Here is a 17,709-nt window from a genome sequence, read left to right as displayed (position 1 = left end):
TTGAATGAAAAGTTTTCTCGCATTTCAAACAGGACCACACAGAACAAATGATCCTTCATTTTTGTATCTGAGCTGTCATCTCTCGTCGTCTCTGTCGCCCAATCACTACTCATCCCCTAGTATTTCACTATCGTTTTTATTTTATTTTATTTTTACCGTGACATGAACATCACGCAACCGTGTTGAAATAGAGATAAATAAGAACAAACTAAGCATGTCAATTAAGGTGGTGTTTGGATCCATAGGCTTAACTTTAGTCTCTGTATTTACATACTAATTTAGAGTATTAAATATAGACTATTTACAAAACTAATTACATCAATGAAAGCTAATTTGCGAGACAATTTTTTTAAACCTAATTAATCTATAATTAAAGAATATTTACTGTAGCATCACATAACCTAATCATGGATTAATTGGGCTCAATAGATTCGTCTCGCGAATTGGTCCAAGATTATAGATGGATTTTATTAATAGTCTATGTTTAATATTTATAATTAGTGTCCAAATATCCGATGTGATAGTGACTTAAAAGTTTTAGTCCCATTTAAACTGGGTCTAACTAAAGTCACACAAGATTTTAAGTTCATGGACATACGTACGAGAAGAGATAGAAACGTAGTAATAACAAAACAAAAAAAGAAGAGTCGAGAATCTCCCTACAGTGATTTCCGATTGATGCCATCATATCAACAAGGTCGTAAGTCTCATTAAACATACTTGATAAAGCAATCAATCAATTAACTACATACAAGTGGTTATATTTGCGTCATTAGAGACTAAAGAATATTATTTCATATAGAAAAGATAGGGACCTACGCACCTACTAGCTTGACACTCTTGCTCTCTTAGGGGGTGTTCAGATGGGGCTAAAACTTTTTAGCCCATGTCACATCGGATGTTTAGACGCTAATTTGGAGTATTAAATCTAGACTAGTAAAAAAAACTAATTTCATAAATAAGAGCTAATCCGCGAGACGAATTTTTTAAGCCTAATTAATCCATAATTATCAAAAGTTTACTGTAGCATCACATTGTCAAAATCATGGCGTAATTAGACTCAAAAGATTCGTCTCGCGAATTAGTCCAAGGTTATAGAATGGGTTTTGTAATTAGTGTATGTTTAATACTCTAAATTAGTGTCAAAATATCCGATGTGACAGGGACTTGGAGTAAGTCTCTAGAAACCAAAGCCCTTATACTTCCACTCAATTTCTCCTTTTTCTTTTACCTTCGGTTTGCCTAAGCCTAGAAGTTGACAGACCTAGTTGACTATCAGGAAACAGCTTGTGGTAATTTTTTTTTACCTTTTTTGGTATCGATCTCATCTCACCATAGCTGCTCAAACATCTTGAAATAGCTTGGTTGCCAAATTATCCTATAGTTCACAAATTAAATTGTTTTAGAAAACATGTTGTTAATTAAAACCTCCAAATTATTAATTCGCTAATATAAAATATGATATGTCAAAATAGCATGGATCATAAAACACTTTCATACAATTATATCTTTTAATAATTTTTGCAAATTAAAGATACGATTAAAAGAGAAATGATCAAACATGTTGTATACAATGTGATATTGGTATATGCCAAATAAAAAGGAACGGCTAGTGTCCATTTTTTTTCACCAGAGTACCAATACGGAGTACCAAAAGGAGTATTCTGTATCAGCTTTTGGTACTTACTCCAGCATAGTGTAGTGCACAAAGAAACGAACTGAATGGCGTTTAGCAATGATTGATGTCCCATTCACTCTGTTTTCTTTTTTATTAAATCATCCCAGGGATAGCTGGGATATATAGCTTGGTTGTTTGATGTGGCTGAAAAACATTCGGCATATCTCTGTCCGTGATGGCACCCTTTATCGATCAGACAATCGATCACGCGTTGCGTAAGTGATCAATAAACCTTTCAAACCAAATGCTACTGGTCAAAATTAAGCTCTAGCTACTATATCTAGATAGACTCCTAATTAGAGTTCTGTTCTCTTAACTAGACCCTCCTTGAAGAGTTCTGATAACTGTAGCTAGCAGAATGTAATCTACAGCTAGATTGTCATTTAGATTGTGTAAATATGTAGTTATAAAATTTAGAAAATAAATTAAAAACTAGAAGATAGAAAATTCAGTTTTTCTACATTACCATTAACTACTTATCAGAATTTTAAGCTTCCCAAATAAGATATAAGTGTGATTAAAGTTTTAAAAGCTTGACCAAATATGATTGCCGAACATCATTTTTTTTTTACCGTAGGTAATGATAAATATGGTAATTGCCTTCCTTTTCAACTGTATGTCGATTGGAACGTTTGCCTTTCGATAATGACATGGTTGTCCTACAACGACTCAATGATTCAATGAACTATAGTTACTTTAGACGACATAGAAAAACCAATCAAATTTATGTTTTTGAATTAATATAATCCCAAGCCGTCAGATTATCAAACAGCTGCTAGATGAGACAAAGTCTATCAGTACTGTGGGCTTACGTACTTGGGTGTAACTAACTAAACTAAGCCGATTGATCTGGTACGACATGCTGCCATATCGATGGTTCAGATTTTGGTTAGAATTAATTAGCTTAATTGCATCGGCACGGACCCAATCATTGCGACATTTATGTAACACAAGATTTCTCTCCGTGGCGTGCATGTGTCGTCACTCTCAATGTGTGTCCATGTGATTGATGTGTACATGACGATCGATGAGCAATTAAGCGTTGATCTTGGAAGGCCATCAACTTAAGGACATGTTATTTTCCTCTTAATGGATTAATAATTCACCGGCACACTTTGTAAACTCTCAAACAGTACATGATTCTTTCTTTTTTTTAAAAAAAACTTTAACCTTATAGATGAATTTGTTAAAACATTAATTTAAGTCCACTTTGTAACTTAATTAATTCATTTATCTCTTCAGATAATTAGAGATTGAGATATATTTGATAGTGCAGTGACAATAAGTATACGGTTTTAATTCTGAGGTCCGTCCCTCCAAATTTCTTTATTTTTAATCTTCATACAATTATCACAAATCATATATCTGAATAAAAGAACACCACCCTTAAATTATAAATCAAGGTGGGCACAGCCACGCCATTGTCGTGTTCCCGATGAGGTTGGCGTATATACGTCATCGGGTTTGATCGGTCGGTTGCGATTGCATCATGCGCAGTGTGCGACGCGCTACCTTGCGTGACGGCTCCGCGCGCCTCCCTCGCCGTACGGCACGTATCGAGATGAACACACGGGTCACGCTTCAGAGTTCACACCTACTACGAATCAGCACGTACGTACAAGAGCACTGTTCACATTTCGTTTTGGGTAGCCTAGTGAGATGGATTTCACGAATTTCAAACGAAGTTCACGTAGGCCGCGGTGAATCTGCGGGTGCGTTCAGTTCACGCTAAAATTAAAAATTTGGTTGAAATTAAAACGATGTGATAAAAAAGTTAAGAAGTTTGAAGAAATGGTTTATAACTAAACAAAACCTCGAATGAAATTCGGTAAAAGTAACCGAGGGGGTTGATTTGGGAGAGGTTCTCAGAATTTATTTTTGTACGGACCGAGTGGTAGGTTATTTATAATGGAATATGTTGATCATATTTGGGGTATGTTTAGTTCATGCTAAAATTAGAAGTTTGATTGAAATGAAATGATGTGATTGAAAAGTTGGAAATTTGTGTGTAGGAAAATTTTGATGTGATGGAAAAGTTAGAAGTTTGAAGAAAAAGTTGGGAACTAAACCAGGCCATGAATGGGTGCCTGTATTTATACCTAATCATCCATTCGGTAATAAGTGACGTACCAATAAGTAACGAGACGTCTTCGATGACTTCGTCAATCTTAAGGTATATTGGTTTAGTCTTCGAATATGTTTATTGAATAGAGTGTACCTACGTCTGTGTATTCATACGTGTAAGTGACCACGTGTGTATACGAGCGCCCACATCTATACCGTGTATCGGAAAAAAATAAAATTCTAGACGACAAAAGTTAACATCTAACTAGTGCTTCTTACACAGATACAGATGGATGCTATAGAAATCTCACGTGATGGAACCAACCCATCCGAGTCCAAGTCTCAGAGGGGGGTATTTGGATACTCCAAATTAGCGTTCAAACATCCAATATGGTAGGGGCTAAAAAGTTTTAGCCTATCTAAACAGAGCCTCAGAGTTAATACATATATTTGCATCTACGATTAATTATTCTTTTAGTGGTACGTGATATACATATCGACAACGAGACGTTCGTGACAATTTCGTCGATCTTAATATATGTCCGTTCATTTTTCAATAATGTTTAAAAGGTAGGACATACGTGTATATGTTTACAGGGGACGAGTATACGCGCGTTATTACCGCTGGAAAAAATCAATCAATTATAACCAGGGGAAGAACCACGTCAAGTAGTGATCGTGGGGTTGTTTCGTGGCCCATGAACCCACCTACTACGGGCGGCCGTGGGCCCACTAAGTTCGAGTGGGCCATGTTGGGCTTATTATGTTGTTCCACACAACTTCCATGCTCACCCAACCACACGGTCCACACCAACCCACGCCCTTGGACGCACTTGCAGGAGGAATGATCTTGTGAATGTGAGATCTCTTCTAGAACTGACATAGATATATGTGCAACACATATGAACACAAATATACCGATCTACACTTTGGAAACCTCGAATTGAAACATATCCAATTTGACTCCCTAGAATATATGTAGAATCTCGCATCACTTAACCGTAAAATCAGGTATAATATCTCCAAATGTTAAAACCGGTATGAAGTGACTCCCTTGATAATATTGACTGTGGTTTTCGCTGACGTGGCACATTGACCCTAGTCAAACCAGCAAACGATGCAATGAATGCAAAAACAAAAAGTTAAAATGCATTGTCCCGCATGTAAGTGAGGTACCCTTCCTTTCTACTGGCCCTCTTTCTCCCCACGAGTGGCAAGCCAGACATAAGATAGGCATGCAGCATCGCAGTTGGAAAATGGTGGTGGTGGTGGTGACCTGTGAGCGAGAACGAAGCGGTGGCGGACAACTCGGCTAGCGCGGAGGGTTGAATGCGGGCTAGATTTTTTGCGGTGGTGCCATGAGGCCATCCACAATGGGTACCCCTGGGTCGTGCCCTTGCTCACTGCGTCCGTCCGCTATCCGCGCGCCGTGCCCTAGAGGGGAACACAACCCCCACGAGGGGGACGTGTGGCTTTGGCTCCTCCAATCCCCTTTTCCTGAGGAACGGCTCAAAGGACCCCGTTGTGGCGACCTCGATGCCCCATCCCCCGCCTCCTCCCCCTGCATTTTCCCTTCTTGCCCCCCCTCTCAGCTGGGCGTGGTGAGGCGGAGCCGGCGTAGACTGCGCGGCCTCGTCGATGTGGTGGACGGCGACGGGCGGCGAGAGAGAGAGGCGGCGCGGCCAGATCTAGCCCACCGACAGCCGGATCTGGAGAGAGAGGCAGGAGCTTGGACGCCGTCGGCCACCGCACTGTGCTCTTGCTCCCGCGCTCGCGCGCTGTCCAGCCTCCCGCCGTCGGCCACATCGCCCCTCGCGCCGCTCGCCCGCCGACCAGCTCTCCGGCACGCGCGGAGACGGGCAGCCGAAGGGCGGCGGAGGGAGCAACGACGAGAGAGAGGGAGGAAGGCGGCCCTCCTCATCGCCTCGCGGCTGCCGGCAACGAGAGAGAGGCGAGCATCGAGAGGGAGATAGAGAGGCGGGCGGTGGCGGTGGCTGGGGAGAGAGGGAGATGGATGCAGGGCTGGGGAGGGCGAGGAGGGAGGCGGTGGCGGTGGCTGGGGAGGGCGAGGAGGGAAGCGGCGGCGGCGAGCAGCGGGGGAGAGAGGAGGAAGGTGGCGGTGGCGGCGAATGGGCGACGAGGGCGAGAATAAGCCATAAGAGAGAAGAAGCGAGGAAGAAAAGAGAAGGAAAAAAGAATAATGGGCTGGAGAAGGGGTATTTGGGGATTTTTCATCTGGGGCTACTTTGGGCCAAGACACCCATTGTGGGCTATAATACCCTTACCGGGTTGCTTCAGATTTTAAGGAGCTCATCCAGGGATACCTCCCATTGCGAGCCGAGTTTTCTACGAGTGTCCTCGGTTAGTGAGGACACTCTAGGAGTGTCTCACATTGTGGATGTCCTAAGGAGCTCAGCAGTGGCGGGAGATAGACGTCGTCCTCACTGCCCCCACGCCTTGCTGCCATATAGATTCCAAGGAGCTTCGGAGGTCCATCGCTGTCACATCTGCATGCCAGCTCCGAAGGCTTGAGCTCGACTAGGGAGGTAGACCCGGCAACATCACGACCCTTCGCCACTAGGCGGACCCACCATTCAGTTGTTGTTGCAACCGATGAGAAGCTGTTGGACTTGTGTGGGGGCACTACCGAGCCTGACTCTGACTTTGCCTCACCGTCGCCATCGCCCTTGACCATCCCGAGTGGTGGACTCCTCGTGGTATCGACCCCTTCCCCTCCCCTTGACCATCCCCGCCGGCTGAACTGCACCAGTCAGATTCAGCCATAAAGCGCTAATGGTGAGCCGACAAGGACGGGATGAAGGTAGAAAAAGCCTCTCCTGCCTGGGGAAGCAACACCATTTCCACCCGGTCTTCTTCTTGGCGCAGAGGATGACGCTAGAGAAGGTGTCAGGGATAAAGTTGACAATGAAGATGGCCATCGCGTGGATAAAGCTTAGAAGACGCCACCACCGTCTGCTATTGCCAAAGCCACCCTGTTGCACACGAGAAGACGATATGAGAGACGGAGGGGGTAAAGAGGGAGGAATGACATGTGGGGGCCACTTTTTAAAAATTCTTTTTATAAGTAGGTGTTTTTCTTGTTGATTGCAGGATCAAATCAACTGGCACGTTCATACATCTGAAGACGAGCTTTGAACCTGCACTGGAGTCATACATCTGAAGACGAGCTTTGAACCTGCACTGGAGTTAAGCAGATCTCCCAGGCCTCGTGTTTTCTGTCAACAGTAGGCTGCCATGTAGATGTCACGTCAACGAAATCCGCTCTCAAGATAGGCGAGAAAATTGTTGTGCATGGTTTTAAGATTTGGAGGAGTGGTTACACCCCGGTTTGGCGTTTGCAGGATACGAACGGTGAGAGCCAAAGTGGACTTTTTTCCTTCTCCTTTTCCTTTGTGTTGTTTCGTGGCCCATCGGCCCACGGCCTGCGCCTTGGGCCTAACTTAGATCTTTCCCTTCTTCTGCAATCTTCCCCTCCTCGGTCTCTCCACTCCACCACCACCACCAACATCGCACAGTCAGTCACACACCCACACACCGGCGAGCGCGGCGGAGGCTGGGCGATGGCGATGGCGATGGCGATGGCGATGGAGGCGGCGCCGGCGCCGGTGCCGCTGCCGCTGGTGCTGCGGTTCCGGAACGGCGAGGACCGCTTCGCGCTCACCGACCAGCCGAGGCAACTCCCCTTGGGGTACGCGATCGACGCCCCCTCCATTCGCTCCGCCCGCACCTTCGGCCTCCTCGACGAGTACGCGCGGGTCCACGCGCAGCACGCGCGGGGCGGCCCCGGCGCCGTGCCCGACATCGCCGCCTGGGACCGCGCCTTCATGGAGCGGGAGGTCACCGACACCGACGAGCTCCACGACCTCTTCATGGTAAAAACCTTGATCGCCTCTCGCCTGCTTGATTGATGCGTCCCCTCGCTCCCAACCCCGTTCCCTTGCCAGGCCCTGTTTGATGGATTGGTTGATTATATTTGCTTCCATTTTGTTTTGGTTTAATTGCCTGCACCGATGATATGATAGTTGGTTATTCTGTTTGTGTAGTACTACCTCCGTCCCAAAATGTAGCTACCTAGTACGTGATGTCACATTACCTGGTAATACGATTCGTAGTCCTAGGTAATGTCACATCCCGTACTAGGTAACTATATTTTGCGACGGAGGAAGTATTGGATTAGAACAGTGGATTCCAAATGAGTACCTGTATGCTTTGTTGGATTTTGACAGGAAATAATTTCAGAAAAGAATTTCTAGACCGAAGGTCCAAATCAGGCAGGGTTTGGTAAAACCCCCCAACTTCTAGAGGAGGCATGTACTTGATTACATGGAATTAAGCATGATAGATTGATAGATATATTGGCGTGTGCTTTTGGTTGCAATCGAGCGTGTTATCGTAATCTGTTAGTGCTAATTGTTGTTGATTAACAATAAGATACCTGCGCATTGCTGTGGCAAATCTTAGTACTACACAGGCACAGAGCACAGATCGAGGGTACGAACAATATCAAGTAATATATGATATTTGGTTGCTCATGATCCGAGGAATGGTGATGGATTCAGAATGTAAGATTGTGTGCTATTGTAGATTTATTATACTATGAAGAAGAATGCTGTAGGGCGAGTACTACGTGGTTTGCCATCTTCTAAAAAAATGTACTAGTATATAATTGTATTGGTGAGTGTTAATGGTAAACTGTATGGGATGCTCAGGTGGTAGTTCCGGTAGGAACTGTTAGTCTGGCCGTCTGGGATTGATTTCCTAGTGCCATGGCAAAATGCGATGCATGACATGTTAATGATAACAAGTACTAAAATAGTGGAAATGATGCCATGCATAACATGTTAATGATAATAAGTAGGAGTATAAAATAGTGGACATGAGCAATCTCTTTGTTATGGTGGGTGGTCAAGGCGACGGCAGGGGAACGTGTATGCTCTGGGTATGAGTATGCTAGCTCCGGTATTTTTATAATGAACTCTGATGGTAAGGCAAATGGAGACTAGGCCCCGGTGGGTAGGCTGTGGTAGGCTGGATCACAAGGAAGGTTGACACGACGGAATGGTTCTGGTTGCGGGCCTCTCTTACGACCGGCTCTGCCCTATGGGTAGCAGAGGAGGTATATGTATACTGAGCGCTTGTAGAGGTTAGAGGCAGAGGAAGAGGAATGTTTGGAGGCCTTTTGGGTCCCTAACTAATCAGATATGTAGAGACTTCATCCAGCATTGAAAATGATCGGTTTGGGCTGGGATATGTAGTTGGTAATCTGAGGTGTGGAAGTATCATTCATAGGTCTAGAACATTGAGGTGATGTGGCTTTCACCTAGGGGCTCCATCGTAGCAATAACTGTGGTTAGTGCAACTCAACTGTATAGAATTATGTTTGTACTACAGCTAAATGTGGTTAGTGCGACACAACCGTATAGGATTATGTTTATACTACAGCTTGCTGCTATAGATAATGTAGGTTTTCATGTTTTGTGCTTTGGTAGACTGGTAGTCGTATACAATGTGAGTCTGTTTGTGGAAATGTTGCAGCATAGGCACCTATCTAACCTGTTCCATAGAAAGGTATGAATGATGTTGTGTGCAAAGTGCATATGCATATAACAGCTTCATGATGGATGGTTGAATTTAATGTGTTTAACCTTCTGCCTATTCTGTTCTGTCCTTAGATGTTGCATATAATCTTGGTCATGGCTGATGTCCCAATAGAGTACTTTCTAGCTTGGAATCATGCATGCTCACAGGTGCACGCCACTTATATATCCATCTGATGACTGATGAGCTGCACAGCTGATTGTTTAGTAAGCAGCACATGACAATATGACATCAGAACCTGTCGTCTCACAAATCTGAAGATTAATGTTTAGCTTCTTGCTTCTAGTGAGAGATTACTTGGTCTGTGGCCTTCTGTCAAGTGCCTTGTGCATGTATGCATAGTGAGATGACTGACTGATACATCTGTGATTCTGTGTACATGTTGATGATGGATGTAGGCTGCGTCGACGCTGGAAATGGACGGGCTGAGTGTACTGTGTGCACAGAAGACGGCGGACGTCGTCAAGAAGCGCACCGTGGAGGAGGTCAAGGCGCTGCTCGGCATCGCCGACGTCGGCATGACGCCGGAGGAGGAGCTCAAGCTCCAGCACGACAACGATGCCATCCTCTGCCTCCGTTAACTACCCGATCTGCCGATCATCATCATCATCATCGCTACTTTTGTCGCTGAAGCATTTTGATTCCATCTCGCCTACTATATATGATGTACTTTGAGGTGGTATTGGGTTCTCTACGTCTAGATACTAGATATACAGTTTTAGCTTGATGCACACTGGTAGTAGCAATTCTGAGAGAAGTTTGGAGTAATTCTGAGAGAAGTTTTGCCAGGTGCTCCTGTGAACAGTACTAATTGAGAGAAACTATTATAGTGTATCATATTACCATCGAAGAACATGAGTTAATTGGTCATAAAATCATTGTGCATTTCGAATACTAGCAAGGTTATATATGTCTTACTCCATATCCATTAGCAAGGTTATTCCGTCCCAAAATAAGTGCAGTTTTGTATTGGTTATGTTTAACATTTGATAGTTCATCTTATTCAAAAAAAATTATGATTAATTTTTTATTGTTATTAGATGATAAAACATGAATAGTGATTATTTTTTTATAAATTTTATAAATAAGACGGACGGTTAAACGTTGGATACGGATATTCATGGCTGCACTTATTTTGGAAGGGTGGTAGTAGTAATCAAGGTGATAATAATGACTAGTAATTCTTGTCGAGAGATACTCAATTCCAATGTCATCACGCCGTTCGAAAATTTAAATTCTATAAAACTACTCAAGTTTCTTCGTGCAAAATTTTTTACAATGTTTATGTGAAATGTTATTATCACAAGACGATAATCTTGAGAATACCAAAGTATGAAGAACAAAAATTGAATCGGCAAATATCCAGTACTACCATTTTCTCCTTTATCAAAAATTGAATCGGCAAATATCCAGTACTACCATTTTCTCCCCAAGATGCCGTTGGGCCCACGCCCTGACAGGCAGGGGATCACGTGGCGTAGCGGGAGGGTGGTGTAGGGAACCCGTCCCGTGGCTGCAGGTGGGGCCAGGTATAATCCTGGGCCCACCTGTAAGTGAGAGGAGTCTGTATCAATATAACCTTCTCGTACCTTCACCTCTTCAACATTGCGCCACCTTTTCACCCACCCACTTCACCCCCTTCCGCTCCCTCTCCCTCTTCCTCCTCGGCGACGGCGATGGAGGGCGCGGCGGCGGCGGCGGGGGCGGGGGCGGGGGCGGGGTTGCCCATGGTGAAGTTGCGGGGAGGCGACGGCGTGGAGTTCTCGGTGCAGGCCCGGCGGCTGGCGGAGCTCGCGCCGCGACACGTATGGGACCTGCCCGCCATCGAGTCCGGCGACATCTACGACACCGTGCAGCTCTACCGCAGGAACGCCGAGCGCTTCACGAGCCGCGCCACCGGCGGGCTGCTTCCCCAGGGGGTCCTGAACGTGCAGACCATCTTCGCGCAGAGAGTCAACGACCTCGACACCCTCGGCCACCTCACAAGGGTAAGCGCCCCTCGCTCCTCTCCCTCTCCTCTCCTCTCCTCTCCTCTCCGGCAATGGAGGCATCTTGCAATTATTAGGGATGTTTTCCGGACTGTGTGGTTTGCGTTGCGATTTTGTGTGCACTTCGTCTTCAACCCTCTCCTCTCTTTCTCCCGTTGATCGGAACCTTCCGCGGATTCAGCAGCCAGCGTCGCATCCGGCGACGGGTTGGGGTGGTCGGGGGATTGGGGGGTAGGAGGAGGAGGGGCCTATGCTGTTCCCCGGGCTTAGAGTGATGGCCGGGGAGGTCGCGGCTTGGCGGTGGAAGGGGTCGTCGACGGCGACGGCGAGGGAAACCGTGTAGGCGGCGGGCTGCGCCGGTGGAGACGGGGAAGGCGCAGTTGCGCAGCTAATCGATCGGCGAGGGGAGGGAGAGAGAGAGAGAGAGAGAGAGAGAGAGAGAGTTCACTGTTCTAGAGGTAGAAGATGCACAGAACCCGTTGGATCTTAGAACCAACGGCCCAAATTTTGGCTGAGATCTTGCGAAGAAAACAAACAAGTAGCAGCTTAATTTGTTTTGTAAGATATTAGTATTATGTAAGATATAGTGACTAAAGTACTTCCACTTTTGAAACTTTGTCCTAGATATGCTATAGTAGGCTGCCTGATTTCTCTGTTCAGACAGATGTTTATGTTTCTAATCTGATTTCTCTGTACAGGCTGCGATTGTTCTCGGCATGGAAGATCTCAAGGATGAATGCTACAATAGGATGCTGCAAGATCATCAGATGGGACCACAGCAAGTGAAGCTGTTTTTGCAGAATGTGCTGGGACACCCGTGAACGGTTCCGCAAATGGCATTTTTCCTAGTTATCATTAGCAGATCATCACCCTGGTCTATACCTAGCTAGTGAAGTATATACTGCCTATGTTTCAGGATAGGTTAAGTCTTAAGTACATACATGGCTAGAACTCTGTTAAGCCGACTGCGTGCCTGCGTGCACTTTATCAGGTCTAGATGTGAGAGCTACTTGAGTTGTTTGGTGCTAAGGCCGATTCGAATTGCTCTTATCAATTCAGAATTCACAAGCTTACCAGCTCTACCATGCTATTCTGCTTTACTTCTGTTTGGATACATACAGCTTTGGTTTTCTGAGGTGTTGGAAATGTCTGATAATAGGTGAGGCCTTCTATAATCATGCTATGTCTTTTGCTGCTGTTGTAGAAATATGGTGCACTGCTGCATAGGAATTATGCCTGTTTGCATTGTCATTTGCCAGTGATTCAAAAATTTGCTTTTATCTCAATACGAGAATGTGATTGAAGCCCTCTTCTGGTAGAGGATGATCGTGTGGATATTTTCTTTCCTGTTGTAAATTGGCTGGTTATTTTGAATATTTTATTTTTTTGATCGCCTGGTGGATCTCTGCTGCGATGATGTGGGCGCGCTGATAATGAAAAGTATTAATTATGTAACCTGGGAATCAGAATTTGTGTTGCTCTTTCATTTTGTTGATCTGCTTGAAATGGATGTATTCGGGATTGTATGAACCTCTGGCTTTTGCTCATTTCATTAATGAAATGGGAGGGCTCTGCCCCTCTTTCCCAATTTTGCTGGATGAAATGGATGTACAGAAATTATCCTGATATCTTGATTCCACATCTGTATGTTTCAATTTTGCTTCTCAAATCACTGATGATCTCTTTGGTTTCTGGTGATGTACGAGACACTACTATTCTATGGAAGCAGCAGCCGACTGATGGAGCAATTCTGGTTGGCTGATCCTGGCAAAGGGACAGTCTCAGGGGATCAAATAAAACCTATTTTATGAACCGTCAAAATATTTGGCTGCAGTGAGATGGTTATTGAATGAAATGGAACAAGTCTATACTATGCTTATGCTGTTGTATTCTACTCTGTTGCTCCATGATGTGTATTCTATTCTGCTGTCTGAGCAAACATGTCCTGAACTCTCTTACAATTTTTGTGTGCCTGACCACTGAATAAGAACTGACAATAGATTGCATTGTCACTTTTGGAACCTTAAATTGAGGAAGAATAATAAATGGATTTTTTTATTCATTTTGCTTAACAAAACCATGAGTTGTCTACTATCTAGTGATGTGCAAGTCTTGTGGAAAATGTGTTTGTGGCATTACAGTATGATATGAATTGCAGAAATCTTATCGACAAAAATCTCATCTGCTGATGAGATAATTGAGAATGGAGACACCTGTCGATGGCTTTTCTGCTGACGCCAACTTGCCAAGTCCACGGCGAAGTGACTGTGAGGTGGCGCTCGGTGAGTCGTCCGATCAACATTGTGCGCCGTAGATTTGCTACTAACCGATTAGTTTTATTCTGTATTTCCAGAAGAAGCTGCAGATTTTTTTTTCTTCCTATTCGGAATTGGACCCAGACCGTCCGATCACTAACGTGCGCACCAGATTGACAAAAAAAAAAACAGAGAAAAACTCTCTGTATGAATATCCAACCCCAGCAATATCGAAATTTGAAACCGCAGAGAGAGAGAGAGAGGAGGACGAGGAGGCACCGAGGCAGCTTGCTCCACACGCCTCCGCCGTGACTCGCCGGAGAGGAATGGAAGAGGCCCGCGCGAGAGTCGTCGCCTCCGCCGTGGCGAGAATGAAGCCACCGCGGGCGACGGTGACGCATGCCACTCCGGCCGCCGTCCTCGCGCCGCCCGTCGGCGACGTCCCGCACGCCGGGTGGCGGGGGCTACCCGACGACGTCGTCGCCAGGGTGCTCGTCCACCTCCCCGTCGTCGACCTGTTCCGCCTCGGCTACCTCTTCTCCCCGCGCTGGCTCGACATCTGGCGCGCCGAGCCGCTGTATCTCCACGACCGCCAGTTCGTGTCTCCTCGGATCGCCGCAGCCGACGTCGCCGACGCCATAGCCAACGTTCTCGAGCTCCACGTAGGCGACGGCGTCCAGTTCGTAGGCGTATAAGGAGAGAGCGGGAGCGACGACGACGACGACGACGATGACGACGACGACGACGACGACGACGATGAAGACGACGACGACGACGACGACGACGACGACGACGACGACGGAGATGGAGGTGGAGGCAACGAGGTAGTTGGCGCGGATGGCCACGACCTGGGCGTCGTCGTCCACCCATGGAGAGAGGATGACGACGATGATAGCGATGATCATGACGGGGGCCCCGACGACGCCGAAGACGAGGCAGCAGTTCAAGACGCCGGAGTCGTCGACGATTCTGGACCCGGGGTCGCCGTCGAACTAGAACACGAGGCAGCAGATCAAGGCGGTGGAGTCCGAGTCGTCGACGATTCTGACGGCGAAGGCGCCGCCGGCCGCTGCCGCCTCCGATTCCCTGGAGGCATAGGCGCCGACGACGGCGTCATCAGCGACGACGACCTCTACGGCCACGACGACATCCCAGATGGTGGTTACGAGATCGGCCGCGTCTACAGCTTCCGAGTGGAGACCACGCGGTGGCGCGCCGACCAGCTCCACCGCTGGTGCGCCGCGCTCCAGCGCGGCCGTGTTCGTGAGGTCACCCTCACCAACCTCACCATGGAAGGGTTCCCCGACCTCCCCCAGGGCATCCTCGATTGCGGCACAAGCCTCAAGGGACTCCACGTCTTCTTCTTCACCGTGGAGGCCGACCACATCGACCCCCTCGTCAACCTCCGCGTCCTCGGGGTGTACGGCTGCAGCGGCATGATCACGCGAGCACTCCGCCCCGAATCGGAAATCCGGGTGCTGACGATCGACTTCAACCATCTGGGAGACGTCGTCGTCCAGACCACGCGCCTCCGGTCTCTGTGGATGTTCAACAACGTGGTGCAGGGCACGGTCATCGTGAACGACGCCCTCCAATTCCGGGACCTGCACCTGTTACCACCGACGAGGCCATCCAGGATCTTCATCGGTGACGCGCCCAGCCTGCGAAGCATCGGCTCTCTCGATCTCTTCAACACCGTCTTCGTGATCAAGGGCATTGTGATTCAGGTATGATCAAATCGATCAAATCGAATCGTGTCCGTGTGCACTGCATCTGCATGCAAATCGATCGATCAAATTCAGACCCCTGCATGCTGCTCATCCGATTAACTCAAATCCAAATCCAAATTGGCTAATTAACAATTCTATACTCTGATCATGCGCAGGCTGGGATGGTGCAGCGTCCTCCAAAGATGCGTTCTGTCAGGATTCTCGGCTTACGGGTGAACTACACAGATATGGGTCACAGAGTGCCCCGTGAGATAGAGCAGATTCTGAAGTGTTTCCCATGCTTAGAGAAACTGGAGATCATGGTAATAAACAACCAATCCAAACAATCAATCGTTTCATTGTCCTGAAATTTGCTGTTATTTGCTCTGCATCAGTATTAGACTATGTCTGAATTCTGATTTCTGATTGGGTTGTGCGTGCGTGCCTTTGCTGCAGAATTACTATCAACTGTCTCTGTAGTTCAATGGTAATATATAATATGTCTGAATTCTGTTTGAATTGTGCGTGACTTGCAGAATTATCATGTCTGAATTCTGATTGAGGTGTGCGTGTGTGCCTTTGCTGCAGAGAGACGATGAGGTTACACCAGAAGAAGGGCTCCTCAAAGCTGATGGTGAACACATCTATCAAGGGAACAATTTCTTCCGTGACCTTGGTTGTTTCAGCCATCACCTGAGGTGGATATATCTTACAACTTTCCGAGGGGGCAAGTATGAACTTGCTCTGGGCAAAGCCATCCTCGACGAAGCTCGAGCCGGGACAATTTTCAGAATGGTACCCCCACCAGGCAGCAATACCGACAACATAGTTAACCAGCTAAGGCGGGCTATGCAACATTTCAGAATGACCACTCCAAATCATGCTGTCAGAGATCGACATGTGTCCGTTCTTCTAAGTTTGGATGGAACTTGAAGAAGGCTACTCCAGGGTGTTGTTCTGCGCTGTTGTACTACTGTCAGAGAGATTTTAGGCTGGGCTCTTTTCTTCAGTTTGTCTAGCTTGTCAAATGAGCGAATTGTGAATGATGCTCTCTTTGAGTCTGCATTTGAACAAATCCAAATCTTGATAGCAGTAAAAGTAGATACAATATCTTGATGAGATGAGCATGCTGTTTGTGCTTTGCTTTTACCGGAAAATTTGATCAACATAAAAGTGAATTATTTTTCTTAGATGCTAAACAACTGTAGTCTGTAGTGTACATGTATATTTGTTGATCATGATGCTAGACAAACCGGAAAATTATTTGACTGCGGCTAGATTTTTATACAACTAAGTGACATGCATATACTTGGGTGCAATTGTACCTGGTGCAAAAAGAACGTTCTGGTTCTCCACTGACCTGTCAAGCTTCTACATGTGTATGGATTGGGCCTAAAGTTAGGCTCTAAACTATACATGTAGATTTGTTGATCATGGTGCGTATTGATTTGTTATGCATGTGTCAATGTCTGTCTATGTCGTTCATTTTCTCCTACTGATGTTTTTTTTTTAATATGCGAGACGCACATTTTTGTATTAAGAGGAATAAATGTATTTACAGAGTGGGCCTGAAAAATAAAAAGAATGCGACATGGTACAGGAGAGGGGAAAAGAAAAGCATAAGCCTAATCTCCTAAATGATTTGGCGACCCAAGAACAAACGAAGGAACTGTCATGGTTGGTATGGCTGATCTAGCCATCCGTCAGAGGTCCGCTTCCCCCATCATAGCCCTGGCTATCTCCATCCAAGGTCCGCTCTTCTGGTTGAAGACCCGATTGTTCCTTTCCTTCCAGATTGTCCACGCTACCAGTGTCGCCTCCTACTGATGTGTTGAGAGTTTCTGAAATATAATTACATGTATCTATCTGAACGAACATGTACTGCGGGCTCTTACAATTTTTGTATAGGCTGTGATGGTTTACCTTACCAGACCACCATTAATCTTACAATTTTTGTAAGATTGGCCTGGCACTTACATAATCATATAATGTATGAACTTAACTGTCAGAAATATTATACCACTATTAATTGTTTTGGAGCCTTGAATTGAGGAAGGAATATTTGAACTTTTTTCTTTTTTTTTTTGCTTAATTAACAATCAACATAACTACTAACTAGTGTTGTTTACCGTCTTGTGAATTGTGATGTGGAACTGTCAACCGTGTAAAGTCTTGTGGCACTTCAGTATACGAGTTGCAGAGAAATCTCATCTCCCAATGAGATTGCTCATGCTGTTGAGAAACTCTGCATTTCACTTTTCTCCAGCGTTGGAGGATCATGTCGACGGCGAGCGCCACCTCTTGCGCTGCCGCTGACGGTGTTCTTCAGCCACCAAGTTCACGCCGATCGAAGCGCCGGTGTTCTCTCTCCGGTGGCTAATCTTAGTCCGTCCGAT

The 17,709-nt window shown here is 46.0% G+C and overlaps 3 protein-coding genes across 3 annotated transcripts; all 3 read left to right on the top strand.

The window, feature by feature from the left end:
- Positions 1-7,274: 7,274 nt before the first annotated feature.
- Positions 7,275-10,255, top strand: LOC9270435 (SKP1-like protein 9). The gene is made up of 2 exons (XM_015763953.3): positions 7,275-7,635; positions 9,760-10,255. Exons 1-2 carry the CDS (start codon positions 7,324-7,326, stop codon positions 9,940-9,942), a joined length of 495 nt encoding a protein of 164 aa, XP_015619439.1. The 5' UTR covers positions 7,275-7,323; the 3' UTR covers positions 9,943-10,255.
- Positions 10,256-10,962: 707 nt separating this feature from the next.
- Positions 10,963-12,439, top strand: LOC9267868 (uncharacterized). The gene is made up of 2 exons (XM_015763479.2): positions 10,963-11,349; positions 12,048-12,439. Exons 1-2 carry the CDS (start codon positions 11,038-11,040, stop codon positions 12,168-12,170), a joined length of 435 nt encoding a protein of 144 aa, XP_015618965.1. The 5' UTR covers positions 10,963-11,037; the 3' UTR covers positions 12,171-12,439.
- A 1,113-nt stretch (positions 12,440-13,552) lies between these two features.
- LOC107277160 (uncharacterized) lies at positions 13,553-16,423 on the top strand. Its single transcript, XM_066306132.1, has 5 exons — positions 13,553-13,631; positions 13,797-14,266; positions 14,306-15,331; positions 15,490-15,636; positions 15,902-16,423. Exons 1-5 carry the CDS (start codon positions 13,553-13,555, stop codon positions 16,244-16,246), a joined length of 2,067 nt encoding a protein of 688 aa, XP_066162229.1. The 3' UTR covers positions 16,247-16,423.
- The last annotated feature ends 1,286 nt before the right edge of the window (positions 16,424-17,709 follow it).

This window comes from Oryza sativa, chromosome 12 (genome assembly GCF_034140825.1).
Source record: "Oryza sativa Japonica Group chromosome 12, ASM3414082v1".
In the NCBI taxonomy this organism is placed as follows: Eukaryota; Viridiplantae; Streptophyta; class Magnoliopsida; order Poales; family Poaceae; genus Oryza; species Oryza sativa.
This window is presented reverse-complemented; position numbering and strand designations above follow the sequence as displayed.